Below are 15004 nucleotides of genomic sequence, written 5' to 3' on the forward strand. Positions count from 1 at the left end.
CAGTTGGGTTGTTAAAAGTGTGGCCAAGGGTTTAAGTTGCCAGAGAAGAATAGGTCAAAAATGGGTTTTGGCAAGTAAAGAATCTAATAATGTTGAATGGTGTTTACTTAAAACAACATCATCACTTGCTTCTCTTTTCAAAAGGTAAATATGTTCTATTTCAAATGGTAAAACCTTTTTCAACTTTGTTTTTTTCTCTGTCTTTGGAATGAGTCAAATTGGGATTGGTTAGGAAATCTAATTCAAAGTTATGTCATAAAAATTATAAGTAAGTTTATGAAACAAACTTTCTAAAAGCAAAGAAAGGTGGAATTTTCTAGAAATATAGGGATTCTTAACCTCCTCTTGTTCATGAATAATCTTCAGAGGTTCCTGAACCTGGTGAAATCTATAATAATAAAAGTGTAATATGCTAATTAGACCAGACAGCCTAATGACCTTCTGGACGTCATTCTGGACATCCTTCTGGAACAAGCCACGGGGGGGGGGGGGGGGGGTGCTGAGGCAGGGGCGGTTAGGGGCAATCAGGCAGGCAGGCAAGTGGTTAGGGGTGATCAGGCAGGCATGCAGAGTGGTTAGGGGTGATCAGGCAGGCATGCGAGTGGTTAGGGGCGATCAGGCAGGTAGGTGAGCGGTTAGGAGCCAGCAGTCCCAGATTGTAAGAGGGATGTCCAACTGCCAGTTTAGGCCCCATCCCTCAGGGATTTTCACGGGATTGGGCCTAAACCGGCAGTCGGACATCCCCCAAGGGGTCCTGGATTGTGAGTGGGAGCAGGCCGGGCTGAGGGACCCCTCACCCATGCATGAATTTCATGCACCGGGCCTCTAGTATAATATAAAATGAGTGCATTTGTATGTGCATTTTTCTGGGTAGAAATCCCAGGTTTTCAAAAGGTTCTATGACTTCAGAAAGGTAAAGAGTCATTCTTAAAATTTCTATAATACTTTTGTTTTATTATTTTATTACTAGAGGCTCAATGCATGAAATTCGTGCAAGGGCTTGGCCCCCGCCGCCACTGTGGCTTCATCCGGAAGGACATCTGGTCTAATTAGCATATTATGCTTTTATTATTATAGATTTTAATCCTCACCCAAGTGTGTGTGTGTGTGTGTGTGTGTGTATGTTATTTTTATATATATATATATATATATATATATAATTAGAGGCCTGATGCACGAAATTCGTGTAAGGGCCTTGGCCCCAGCCCCCACCTGCTGCTGCCATGGCCCCTGTCTGCCATGGCCAGGGGCCTCTGCCGCCTCTGCCTTGGCCCCCACCCACTGTGGCTTTGTCTGGAAGGAGGACATCCGGTCTAATTAGCATATTACGCTTTTATTTTTATAGATATCCTATATAATAAAAGCCTAATATGCTAAGTGTCCAACCATTCATTCGACCAGTTGCTATGATACACACTGACCACCAGGAGACAGATGCTCCAACCAGTAGGGTAGCTTGCTGCTGGGGTCCGATTGATCAGGACTGGGCGAGATGGGCCGGACATGCCCTGGTACCTGCTGTGGTCCCTCCCCAGACCCGATCCTGCACCTGTCGGGTCCCTCGGCCTGGCCTGTGTCCTCTCACAATCTGGGACCCCTCAGGGGATGTCTGAGAGCTGGTTTTGGCCCGATCCCCACATGCCAGACTGAGGAACTCCACTGGTGCACAAATCCGTGCACTGGGCCTCTAGTATATATAGATAATTTTAAATTGATTCTAGAGAGAGAGAGAGAGAGAGAAAATTGATTGATTGCCTCCTGTACCAGGGATCAAACCCACACCTAGATATGTGCCCTGACTGAGAATCAAACCTGCAATCTTTTGGTGTATGGGACAGCACTCCAACTAACTGAGCCATGCAGCCAGGACTATTATTTTTTAAAAATTAATTACATTTAATTACATGTATATAGAAGAAATCTTGGTTGTTTTAAAAAATTAGAAATTAATACATTAATATTTTGAAATTTTATAATTTCCATTCAGTACATTAAAAGGTGCTCTGTAGAAAAATTTAGAAACACATCAAATTCATAAAATACATTGTTTCAAAGTCATAAAATGATGTGTTCTTTATAGTATATCAAACAGCAAATATGTTATCCTTATTAAAAGAAAACCTTACGGTATGAACTAAGTAATGATTTTTTTCAACTCCACAGTTAGTAGCTTGCACTTTTCCTGCCAAAGTCTCAATCAGGTCCTTCTAGCGATAGGGGACTCCATGGCAGACAGGATAAAGGAAAAAGAGCTTTAAAAATGATTCTGGAACATGTTTGCTTTATGTTAGCAGATAAGCAGATTATTTCTTGCTTTTTGATGTGTATTGTTACATTATTAAGTATTTTTAGCTAAAAATAAGTAAGGAGCATATCAGAGACTAAGTGGCCTATCCACCCCATTTCCTCCCAATATTTTATTATGAAAAATTTTAAACATTCTAGAAAGTTGAAATAATTTTACAGTAAATACCCATATAACCAACCACATATATTCTACCATTAATATCTTTCTGAACATCTGTTTTCATGTATCTATTCCTCTATCTTTCCTTTAACCCACTTTATTTTTTTACTCATTTCAAAGTAAATTGCAGACATTCATGCACTTCTTCTTAAATACTTCAGCATGGATTTATCAACTGGATTTTAGTATTTGTTTTTTCGAGTTTGGTCCTGGGAATGTGTCAAGTGTGTATCCACTTACTCTGCCACCATTTTGGAATCTCCTATAAATCTTTTTTTTAATTGAATTTATTGGGATGACGTTGGTTAATAACACCACAGGTTTCAAGTATATAACTCAATAACACATCATCTGCAAACCACATTGTATGCTCACTACCTAAAGTCAAGCCTCTTTCCGCCACCGCTGATCCCCTCATTTGCCCTCTTCTACCTCCCCACACTCCTTTCCCTCTGGCAGTCATCATACTGTTGTCTGTGTCTTTTTTTTTTAATCGCTTAATTTTTTTGCCCAGTCCCCAAACCCCCTCCCTTCTGACAGCTGTCAGTCTGTTTTCTGTATCAATGAGTCTGTTTCTATTTTGTTTGTTAGTTAAAGACATTTGCTGAGTTTTGACAAATGCAAACACTTGAATAACATTAGGTAACTTATTTTTTAATTTTATTTATTTTTAATTTTTTTATTGTATTAAAATATTTATAACATAATTACCATTTTAATCATGTTTAGGTGTACAATTCAGTGGCATTACGCACATTCACATTGTTGTGTTGCCATCGCCACCATCCATCTTTAGCGCTTTTTAATCTTCTTATACAAAACTCCATACCCATTAAGCAGTTAGTCCCCTTTCTCTCCCAACACCCAGTCCCTGGTAACCACTGTTCTTCTTTTTTCTTTTTTTGTTGTTAATCCTCACCCAAAGATATTTTTCCTATTTCTTTTTTTTTCTTTTTTTATATATTTTTATTTATTGCAGACAGAAAAGGAGAGAGGGAGAGAGATAGAAACGTCAAAGATGAGAGAGAATCATTAATAGGCTGCCTCCTGCACGCCCCCCACTGGGGATCAAGCCCGCAATCTGGGCATGTGTGCTGACTGGGAATTGAACTGTGACCTCCTGGTTCATAGTTCAATGCTCAATCTATGAGTATCTGAGCCACGCAGGGCTGGGCTCCATTGATTTTTAGAGAAAGTGGAAGGAAAGGAGGGAGGGAGAGAGAAACATTGATGTGAGAGAGACACATTCGTTGGTTGTTTCCCGCACACTCCTTGACTGGGGCCAGGGATCAGGTAGGTGCCCTTGACTGGGAATCAAACCTTGGCTCTGATGCGAAGGTCAGCGCTCTAACCACGGAGCAGCACCATCCAGGGCTGCTGTTCTACTTTCTATCTCAATAATTTGACTATTCTAGGTATGTCATATAAATAGAATAATACAATATTTGTCCTTTTGTGTATAACTTATTTCACTTAGCATAATTTTGAAGATTCATTCATGAAGCATGCACCAGAACTTCATTTCTTTTTAAGGCTGAACAATATGAAGTGACTTATTTTTAAACTAGTGACCCAGTGCACAGATTTGTGCACATTGAAAGGAAATTATTTAGAAGAAATATTTTAATATTGCTATTTGCCCTTTCTCTATAATAAAAGTGTCAGAGATGAAAGAAAATTAGTAAAATGTATATGAAAATAATATATAAATTGATTAATAAACAACATGATATAACAGCAACAAAGGCATGATAATAAAAACAATAAAAACATATGAAAACAATGAAAACATAAAAACACATTGATAAAAACAATGACTGGTAAAATGATTAAACTTATTCTAATATCTCTCTGTATACCACATTAAGAGTAAAAACACTTTCAGAGTGTTTGACTAATTTCCCTTGTGATGAAGTATTTACAACTTTAACGCCACACGCTCTTCAGACTTGAGAGAAAGCAACATATAACTGACCATGTCTGAAAATGGGTTCAGGTAGGAATATTCCTACTCTGTCTAGAGTTTGTCCTTGTGATTTATTAATAGTCATCACAAATGCTGGCATCACGGGAAACTTTCTTCGAATTAATTAAAATGGAGGCCAGTGTCAGATGGGGACAAATCAATTCTTGAAATCAGAACAACCTCTCCTTCTGCAGATCTTGTTAATACTTCAGCTTCAACTATGTTAGGTCACAATCTTGTGATAATAAATCTAGTTCCATTACAAAGACCCCATTTACTATTAAGGTTTCTCAGTAGCATGATGATTGCACCTACTTTCAATTTTAATTCATGACATGGCATTCCTGAAGGAGTAATACTATTAAGAAATTTGATGGGAGCTTTATATGTATCGCACATACGTGAGTCAGCGTTTATTTTTAAATTGCCAGTGCGTGTCATATGTAGCAGCATGTCAAATGGACGGACAGTTGGTCACTTAGCCTTTTATAAATATACTAGAGGTCTGGTGCACGAATTTGTGCACGAGTGGGGTCCCTCTGGGTGGCCTGCAGGGATCAGGCGGAAACCCACAGTCCAACGCCACCTGCAGTTCCTACCTGCCGCTCCTACTCATCCCGGCCCCACTGTGCCAGCCACGGGCTCATGCGCAATCAGTCCCCAATGGGGAGAGGCTCGAGCTGCTACAGCAGCAGTCGCCAGCCATGAGCCCTGCATCTGGCGCCCTCCCAAGGGGAGTGGCCTGTGAGATGGGGCTGAAACCAGCTCTCTGACATCCCCTGATGGGTCCCAGATTGCGAGAGGGTGCAGGCCAGGCTGAGGGACCCTACCGGTGCACTGTCGGGCGGGGAGGGACCACGGGAGGGCTCCAGGGCGGGTCCGGCCCATCTCGCTCAGTCCCTGATCGGGCCAGACACCAGCAGCAAGCTAACTTCCCAGTTGGAGCAAATGCCCCCTGGTGGTCAGTACACATCATAGCGAGCGGTTGAACAGCCTTAGCATACCATTAGCATATTATGCTTTGATTGGTTGTTCTGCTGTTTGGTCTATTTGCATATTACCTTTTTATTATATAGGACTAGAGGCCCGGTGCACGAATTCGTGCATGGGTGGGGTCTGGCCAGCCCGCCCACCCCGATCCTATCTGTCAGGGCCAGCCAGGGGGAGGGGTCACAAGAGGTTGGCCGCCGGCCCCGCCCCCTGGTCGAATTCTAAGTCTAACTCCCCATGGAGAGGACAATTTGCATAATAGCCTTTTATTATATAGGATAGATTTTTTTATGCTTTTGTGTTTCTTTTTTTTTTTTTTTTTTTAAATATATATTTTATTGATTTTTTACAGAGAGGAAGGGAGAGGGATAGAGAGTTAGAAACATCGATGAGAAAGAAACATCGACCAGCTGCCTCCTGCACACCTCCTACTGGGGATGTGCCCGCAACCAAGGTATATGCCCTTGACTGGAATCGAACCTGGGACCTTTCAGTACACAGGCCCACGCTCTATCCACTGAGCCAAACCAGTTTGGCATGCTTTTGTGTTTCTTAATTGACTTTTCTTTCTTTGAATAAATCACTCTATATAACAAAGGTAACTTTGAGTATTCAGTGTTGGCTGAGTATTTCTCCAATACTTTCTTGTAATTGTCTATTATTTTACCTTTCTGTTTCTCACCTGTAACTTTAAATTTGGGGACTGGGATAGGGAGGTGTACACTGAATTGAAGGCAGGAGTTGAGAATCTCGCTGGGCCTACTGAGTTTCTGAATGTTTTAAAGCAGATTGTTTGACTTCTTTAGACTTTCTAAGAGTCCCTCTGGCTCTAAAGTTGCATGAATATATGATTTGCCTTTATGAATATACTGGTAGACAAAATCTAGGTATTCAATACAGTTCATAGATTTTTATATTTTAAACAAAGAGCTACTTAGTTGGAAACTGCCCAACTAGTCTCAAATCTGCAGGGGCAGGATGTAGATAACTGATGAGCCCTGGTCTCTCAGAAAGAGGCAGTTTTTGCTTGATTCCAGGGGTGGTGCTATTTGGCACCAGAAACCTATTGCCCAAGCTTGCAATTTATCAATAGAAACCAGAAAACTGGATATTTATATGAAATCTTACGATTTCTGAATTTTGGCAACTAATGCAACTAAAAAAAATAATACTTTGCATGCCAAAGAAAATACATGTATGAGCCAAATTCACTCTGCCAGTTGACTGTTTATGACCGTTAAGGAAAAATTCTTGGCCCTCTTCTCATAAATATAGAAAGTTTTACTACTGACCATGAAATGTGTTTTAAAGCTACATAGTCTGAATTTCATGGTAATTGTATTTTTAGTATTTCATTCCTAAGACTTATTTTAGAAAAACCAAGACGATATGTATATTTTTAAATTTATAATCAGCCTAGCTACTTTTTATTTTTATTTTAAAAGTTACTCTTACAATCAGAAGACATAATTCTAATTCTTCATTATAAAAATTGCAAACATCTCAGAAATATACAAAGTAGAAAATGAAGGTCTTCTCTAACTCCTCCCCTAGATCACTACTGGTTTTGAGTTACACATTCATGTACTTTCCAACCATATCATACCATACCATTGCTCTTTACTTTTGTTCAGAGCTTAAAAGCACATATTACTCATTGCTTTTAGGAGTGTGTGGATGGTCATGATGTTACCTGATATGTTATAACTTCATTTTTTTTTGTTACCATAAAATTTGTGTAATGAAAACCACACTTTCAAGTTTTACTATATGTTTTAGTAGTACACCAATGCATAAGGCGTTTTATGACATGTGGCCTGATAAAACAGTTTTGATTATTAGGTCATTCCTCCCAGGATTTATTAGGCACCCAAGCTCCTAATGTCACCAAGGATGCTTTAGCACGACAGTGAGGGCATAATTCCTGAATAACATCACTACAAAGCCTTTCCCTCCAATAAAGGGCAAAGGCATGTATACATCATTGCTTTGGATATAATATAACTTACGTAATTTAAACATATTTCAAAGTGTTTTAAGAAATACAAAATGAAACATTGAATGTAAAATATGTTTTAGATGAATGGGGCATAAAATGGAATGTAAAATGTAGGAATGTTCTTAATCGGGAAAATGGGAAGCATGTTCTCTCTAAAAGGTCATGTTCACTCTGTAGTTCCCTACAGTCTGCACTTTTGCTGATTGTGTTTCTGTGATGATATTCAACATGCTCCTTTGTCCTTTGTATTTTTCATAAATTGTTGATTACATCTAGAATAGTGATTCTCGCCGAAACCGGTTTGGCTCAGTGGATAGAGCGTCGGCTTGCGGACTGAAAGGTCCCAGGTTCGATTCCGGTCAAGGGCATGTACCTGGGTTGCGGGCACATCCCCAGTAGGAGATGTGCAGGAGGCAGCTGATCGATGTTCCTCTCTCATTGATGTTTCTAACTCTCTATCTCTCTCCCTTCCTCTCTGTAGAAAATCAATAAAATATATTTTTTTAAAAAAATAGAATAGTAATTCTCAATATGGGGGCTGCTATTGGCATCTAGTTGGTAGAGGCCAGGTATGGTGCCAAACCAGATACAGTGCACAGGAGGCCTCCACAACAAGCATTATCCAGCCTTGAATGGCACTATTGAGTGCCAAGGTTGAGGAACTCTGATCTATAGACTTGTTCAGATTCAAGTTTAATTATTTTTGGTCTAGTTCTCTCTCTTTTTGTGATGTTAGTGGCTAATGATTATTGCCCAGGTCCATTAATTTGTTAGAGCTTTTCAAAAGACTGATATTTTAATTTTATTCATTCCTTTGTTTTTTCATTATCTGGAATACCTCTATGAAAAGAAACTTTTTCAATTATTTGGTTACCCTGAGTTATAGTTCATACAGTAAAGGCAGTTTAAATGCTTGATGTTTTTTCTTTTTGTACCAGCCAGTAACATTTTATACTTTATTCTAGGTTGATCTCCTATCAAGAGTTTTTGGCATTTGAATCTGTTTTATGTGCTCCAGATTCCATGTTCATAGTGGCTTTCCAATTGTTTGACAAGAGTGGAAATGGAGAGGTGACATTTGGTAAGGAAAAGAAAAGATTGTAAGTGATAAGTGAAGTTAGTGAGGCTGGTCCAGTCTTAACTTCTAAATCGAGTAACTGCATATAGATTGCTGGATTATTTAGGAGTTAGTCAATTATCGAAGTATTACTTTGCTAAAAGGCTTTACACAGGTAAATGGTTTTATTTTCTTGTAAGCATTAGACTATTGCAAAAAACGAAGGAACCAAGGAATGTCATTCCTTAGCTCATTGAGTCATTGACACTCACACGCCTAAAATAGGCCGAGTAAAACTTTCTTGTTCTGAGCCAGCCTGGGCAAAGTCTTCATGAAACAGATTGTGACCAACAGCTTTCTCTAAAGGACTTCTGGCATAGCATTCAGAGCGTCTCTGTAGTGTCTTTGGAAATTGCTGCCATGACATTTTAACACCATGAGTGGAACTAAAGGAGGAGGTTAAGGCAAGAATAGCCTTCTCTGAACCCCCTTGTAGAATCCTGGTTTTAGGAAACAAGGATTATTAAAATTGCCATCTGAGTTGGGTGTAGATTCTTTGATAGGCAAATAAATAAGCACATTGCTGATGTCTTACAAACTATAGACTTGGATTTCTGTTTGTCATTATGTATTAATTTTTAATGACACTTATTTGCAAAAATTAGTGTTTTTTTAAGGAAAAGTATCAGCTAGTTTTTCCTGCAATAGGCTTTTTAATAAAAATAATGTAGTGTTTTTAAGGACTTTGAGCATTCCATCCTTTCTTTTTTTAAAATTTGGAATTTTTAAATTTGATAACACAACACTTATATAACACTTGCCATCTTAACCATTTTTAAGTGTATAGTTTAGTAATGTTGAGTATATTCACATTGTTGTGAGATAGATCTCCAGAGCTTTTTCATCTTGTAAAACTGAGCTAGATCCCCACTTATGGTGTGAATTGGCATCAGTGTGTAGTAACTCTTGAAAGTTGGGCTTTTCCTGAGCCACAACACTAAATCTTTATTCACTATAGAGTTTGTTCTAAAACAGATACTTTTAATTAAACCCAAAGGAAGGAGTATCACTGCATGGTAAGACTGGTGAGAATGTACAGGTGTTCAGAAGGACCAGTGGTGCCTTTGCTCTGATCTTAGTGGGCACATTTTCTAGCTTGGCATTGATTGTTTCCTTCTGCCCATTGGCCCAGTTGTCTTCTGAATAAGATTTTCCCAAATAAAAACCTATGCAGAACGTTTTAGGTTCCTGTGCATATCTTGGCATTCTCCCTGCTTTGGAGCAATCTCTGGCCATTCTGCCTCCTAAAGAATGTTGACGTTCCTCAAAAATACCTAGATTCTGTAGTTTAAAGCATAAAACCTTTGTATCTCATCCTTCAGCATTAACCCTGTACTACTGATAATGCTGCATTTTCTATTTTCAGTAGGTATCGCACATGCTCATATGTCTCACTTCCAAATGTGCAGAAATGCTTGGGAAATACCTTGATACAAATATCTGCATTAATGACAGTATATCTGTTCTTCTATCACGTGTCCATTGTGTAAAATTTATATTTCCCAAAAACAAATTGTGATTTATCTTGTACTTTTTATCTTGATATCATGGTTCTTTGTGTATCCTCCATTTGATTGATTTACCCAATTTCTATTTTGAAAAATTAGTCACTCAAGTCAGTACATCTAACAGACTAACAATAGAGACTCATGCCATTGTTGATTAGTATATTAAAATGAGTGTAGGAAGTAGCTGGTTTACACCACCTTAAAATTTCATTTTATAGAGCTTTAGCATTTTATAGATCTTTTGTTTTTCCCTCAGACTATGATTTGTGATTTTAGAACATATCACTAGGATTAAAAGCAAAAAAAATCAGTTTTAGTTTTTATAGCACCTACTATGAACTGAAGAACATATAAACCCTCCAAAATCCTGCTTTCATTACTCTCCATCATCTAGAGATGGGAAGATTCTTATGGAATAAGGTAAAGCTGACCCACCTTTCAACATTGTAACTGGGGTCTCTGGCCAGCTGGATGATTCTTTTGATAGTGTTCACCTATTTCCTGGGGACTTTGACCATTTCCCCTTCCTGCCTTGCCTCCCTAGTTTTGAGGATCCATTTTTAGATGATGTTCTTAACTCAAATGAAAAGAATCATAATGAAAAAGAGAAAGTTTAATTTTTTATTCTTAAGAAAACAGGAAGAACATCGAAACTGTTAGAAATGCCATTTAACAAGATTTCTAAAGCTGTATTTCAAGACTGTAGAAATTCAGCATAAGAAAATAATTTTTATAGGGTTTTTGGATCTGTGATAAAGGTCAGTTTTCATGTTTGTATCCACTTAATAAAATGAATAATGCTTATGTATTTATAAATATAGTTTAAGTAAAAGCAAATTTTAGGTCCATTCTAACTTGAAATTCTTTTCACCAAATGGCCTTGTGTTTTCTAGTTTGAAGCTTATTTAAAGAATAGTTTTGTGTTGTGCACATCTGGAGAGAAAGATGTGAGAGAATATTGGATGAAAGGTGTAATGGAGTGGGGAAAGACTGGTATGCCATGGGTAGCTCTCATAGACTATACTGATGATGTTATCTGTGTACTTGTATATATTGTTCTCATCTCTGCTTTTGTTTTTTTAGATATGCTTTTTTATTCACATCAAATTATATCTTGTGTGCATCTTTCAAGTATTATATAAGTAGCAATATTGAATAACGTTTTCTTGAATTTGGACAAGTTTTATTTTATTTTTTTTCACTGTTAGAGATGCCTTTATTCTGGGGGACAGGACTTACATTGAGACCTTGGTAATCCATTTCAGAATATGCAAGCTCAGGAGAGGATTCTGGAGTTTTTACAAGAGGGAATCAAATCATTAGATAATTGTTTCCTGTTTGATGTCCCTTTAGTACAACTTCTAGTGCATGCTGTGGATAATTACTTAATGGCTTGTATATCTGTTACTGCCTGGTGGCATGAGCCTTGTTGAGGCCATTGCATGACTGGTGTGTGCTAGATACAGTAAAAATTTGCCTTGGTCTTACTGTTATCCACTAGTGTACTGGATATTCTGCTTGACAGAATTAGCTTGAGGTAACCTAAATAACCAGTTACACTACATTGTATTGTCAATAGCTGATATATTTTTGTCATAAATTAAGAAAAGCCTTTTGCTTTAACAAAGATATAATCATTAAAATAAAATGACCACCCAAACTCTTCATCTATTAACTAATAAATGAATATAAAACATGTTATACATTCTAAGTTTTCTATTAAAATCTCAACATTGTGTTCCAAAGTATTTGCCTAGGAATAGGAACTCTCTGAAGTGAACTTTTTCAAGGGCACTTCTTCACCCCCTGATTGTAGGAGTCTCAAAAAGCAGATTCCTTTTGATTTTGTATTGTCTTTGACCATCAATATGTATAGCAAATAAAAATGTGTTCCGTTTGTGTCTCTAAAATAGACTCTTTCCCCCTAAAGGGAAGAATAAATTAGGCATAACCACTGCTTTTATCGAAAGGCTCAGGAGATGGAAGTCTACATATGAAAAATGTACCTTCTCTCAGAGGAAACAAACTGTAGACATGGAATAATATGAAATACTAATGCTAATAAATACCCAGCTTAATTGGTAAGAATTAGAGTTTCACCTGGTGTTCAAATTAAATCAGGAAGAATTTTTGAGGCTTGTTTCAGATATTGCAGAGAAGGTCATATTAATAAGGCTATTAGAATGGCTATTAGAGTTTGAGGTAAAAAACAACATGCTGTTATTAGTTTTTATACCATTTGGTGATAGACTGTGAAAGCATCTAGTTTCTATAGTAATAGATGCCTTTTAAGTTAATCTTTCCTGAGAAATGGACCTTTCCATATATTTGACAGCATGACTACTCTGTTGACTGACTGTACAAAGTCCCTCCTGGAGGTAGGTAAAGTGTTAACAGAAACACTTCCTCTCAGAAAAACAGAGGAGGTCACCCAGAAACTGATGATCCACCTGGGAGTAGAACCTAGAAGGCTGGGACTCAGTCTACATGCTGTATTGATTGGGACTTCCTCTACAAGTTCCTGTTGTTGATCTTTATTTTGCTGTTGTTTGTTTTCTTTTTTGGTCTCTTAGTTGTTTCTCTTCTTTCCCCCACGTTTTCCTTCACTGAAAAACTCTTTACCTCCTCCAGTCTTGCCATTGTTTTTGTTCAGTGACACACAAGGATATTCATTGTTCATGGTGGAAGTCCTAAAGGCCTCTCTGACTTCACTTTAAGAACTGTGCAGGTGAAACTCAGCTGTTGAGGACTTTTTCCCCCCTGACAATAAAAATGTTTGGTCTCAAGCCTGTAAGTTGGAAGCAGTGGCTCCTGCTGGGCTGAAATCCTTGGAATCAGGATGTCGTTGGGCTGATGGTAGGTGGGCTGTGTCACAGGGCTGATGGCTTGTATACCTACAGGAGGAGTTCTCTGGCCACACCGTTGGTACAGCAGCTCCTTCCAGGCTCATTCATGGAACAGGCATGGCGGCAGTCTTGGAGAAGAGTGCCAGCCCCGGTCAGAGGTAATTTTGTACTGCAGAAAGGTGAACAAGACCAGTAGGAAGCTCCCATAAGGACCAGGGGAGGGATGAGGGTGGATGAGATGGGGAGACACAGTGGGGGAAATTAAGACCTCTGTTAAAGACATATTTACATAACATATATGCTTCAATGTATATTTCATCTAGTCCAGTCATCATAAGTGACTGATTCAGCTAAACTGACTAATGTTACACGTCTGTGAACATTTTTACTTAATCACAGTTATCATCATTACCTGCCCTCCTGACAAATCATTGTGCTAGTTTCCTTTGAGCAAAGGGAACATAATGACAGGCTACTTTTGTATCTGGCCCCAATTCCCTTTTCAAAGGAATTAGAAATCTCTTTCCATAAGCCCATGCTCTGCAGGAAGTGAAAAGGTGGTCTATTGTTTCCCATATGTCAGAAAATGAATGGATTCCTATTTCTCTTAGCAATGCCAACCTAGTACAAAACACTAGATCATGATCTTGCTGCCAGTAAGATGTGACTGTGTATCCCTTTCATCCAGGCCAGAACTGTGGCTACTGAATTAGCACTCCAAGAAGTGCTATTTAGAGCTCAACACCCTTGTTTGCCACTGGAAAGACGGGATTCTCTCTAGGGGGACAACTTGTTATGCAGTGTCAGTTAGGTTTACTGGGTACATTTGAGATTATTGGTGTTCCCTTTCATGTCATGCAGAACCTGACAAAAGCTGGTAAGGTAAGAACATCAGCTATACAAGTATATGTTCTCCAGTTCTGGAGCTTTGTCTAACTTTTTTGATAAGCACATCCTGGTAAAAGTAAAGTGGTAATTAAGTATTGGACTGCAAAATAATAGTGGTTCTAATTATTTCTGTGAGCCTTCTGAATTAGCCTTAGATAGTTGGCAGTGTAAATAATAACAGAAGGAAAGTGAGATACCTCAAGAGGTCCCAAAGTAGGTTTGACATTGTGTTAGTCCTAGTAACTATAGTTGTAGACTGTGACATAGCTAAAATAATCAAAATTGTCTAAGGGTAGCTAATAAACTACAGCACATTCTAATGGTCATAATGAAACCATATATAGTAAAAGCTGTCAAGTGTCCACTTTAGGAGAAATAAGAAAAGTTCAAACAAATACTTATGGAAAACGACAGTTCAATATTTGGGAGATTACTAAGAGTAATTTAGACCATCATTTTAATTGTTTTGAAGATGTTCTAATATCTTATTTAGAGGTTGCTAGAAAGTTTATAAAATAGGATTTTAAAGTTTTTATTATAGAGCTTTTTTTCTAAATGTAGATTATACATTGTAATTTTGGCTTATAAATTCCATTTTTGTGATAGTAGAAAACAATTTTCACAGTTAATTAATTTTTTGTAGTTTGAAAGCTTCTGAATTTTTTACTTTATTTGATATAGTTTCACACTTGAGATTCTGCTATCTTCTGATCACATAAAGGGAAGTCTGTTATTCTACCATTATATAAAATCTATCTAGGTAGTAATATGTACATTTCTTATTAAATAGTTGAGTTTTGGGACTTGTGACCTTTTAAAATAAAGATTATCATAAAATAACTTATTACCTTTAATAAATAATATTACTCAAATATAGGTAGTTATTTAACTTATTCTGTTCTGCTTTCCATTTATTTCTTAAACTATTTTTAAAAAATATATACATTTTTATTGATTTCAGAGAGGAAGGGAGAGGGGGAGAGAGCGATAGAAACATCAGTGATGAAAGAGAATCACTGATTGCCTGCCTCCTGCACGCTCCTTACTGGGGATCAAGCCCGCAATCCAGGCATGTGCCTTTGACCAGAATCAAACCCGGGACCCTTTGGTTCACAGGTTGACACTCCATCCACTGAGCCAAACCAGCTAGGGTTGCTTTCCATTTATTCATGTTTCCTTAGTTTCATACATTGTTAGACTTAAAAAGAAGAATAATTAATTTG

The 15004-nt window shown here is 37.9% G+C and overlaps 1 protein-coding gene across 5 annotated transcripts in view; it reads left to right on the forward strand.

Annotated features, from left to right (window-relative positions):
• Window positions 1-15004, forward strand: part of SLC25A12 (solute carrier family 25 member 12) — a 167860-nt gene that overhangs the window by 102783 nt on the left and 50073 nt on the right. For 4 of the 5 annotated variants that reach the window (XM_070422756.1, XM_070422758.1, XM_070422757.1 and 1 more), the window contains one exon: window positions 8388-8503. In XM_070422756.1, coding sequence (XP_070278857.1) covers window positions 8388-8503 — 116 coding nt within the window. Of the gene's footprint in view, window positions 1-8387; window positions 8504-12947; window positions 13052-15004 lie in introns of those variants that run through there. The other variant, XM_070422760.1, reaches the window with a different exon arrangement.

Source organism: Myotis yumanensis, unplaced genomic scaffold, assembly GCF_028538775.1.
Source record: "Myotis yumanensis isolate MYYU_CA2020_CCGP unplaced genomic scaffold, mMyoYum1.0.hap1 SCAF_8, whole genome shotgun sequence".
Lineage (NCBI taxonomy): Eukaryota > Metazoa > Chordata > Mammalia > Chiroptera > Vespertilionidae > Myotis > Myotis yumanensis.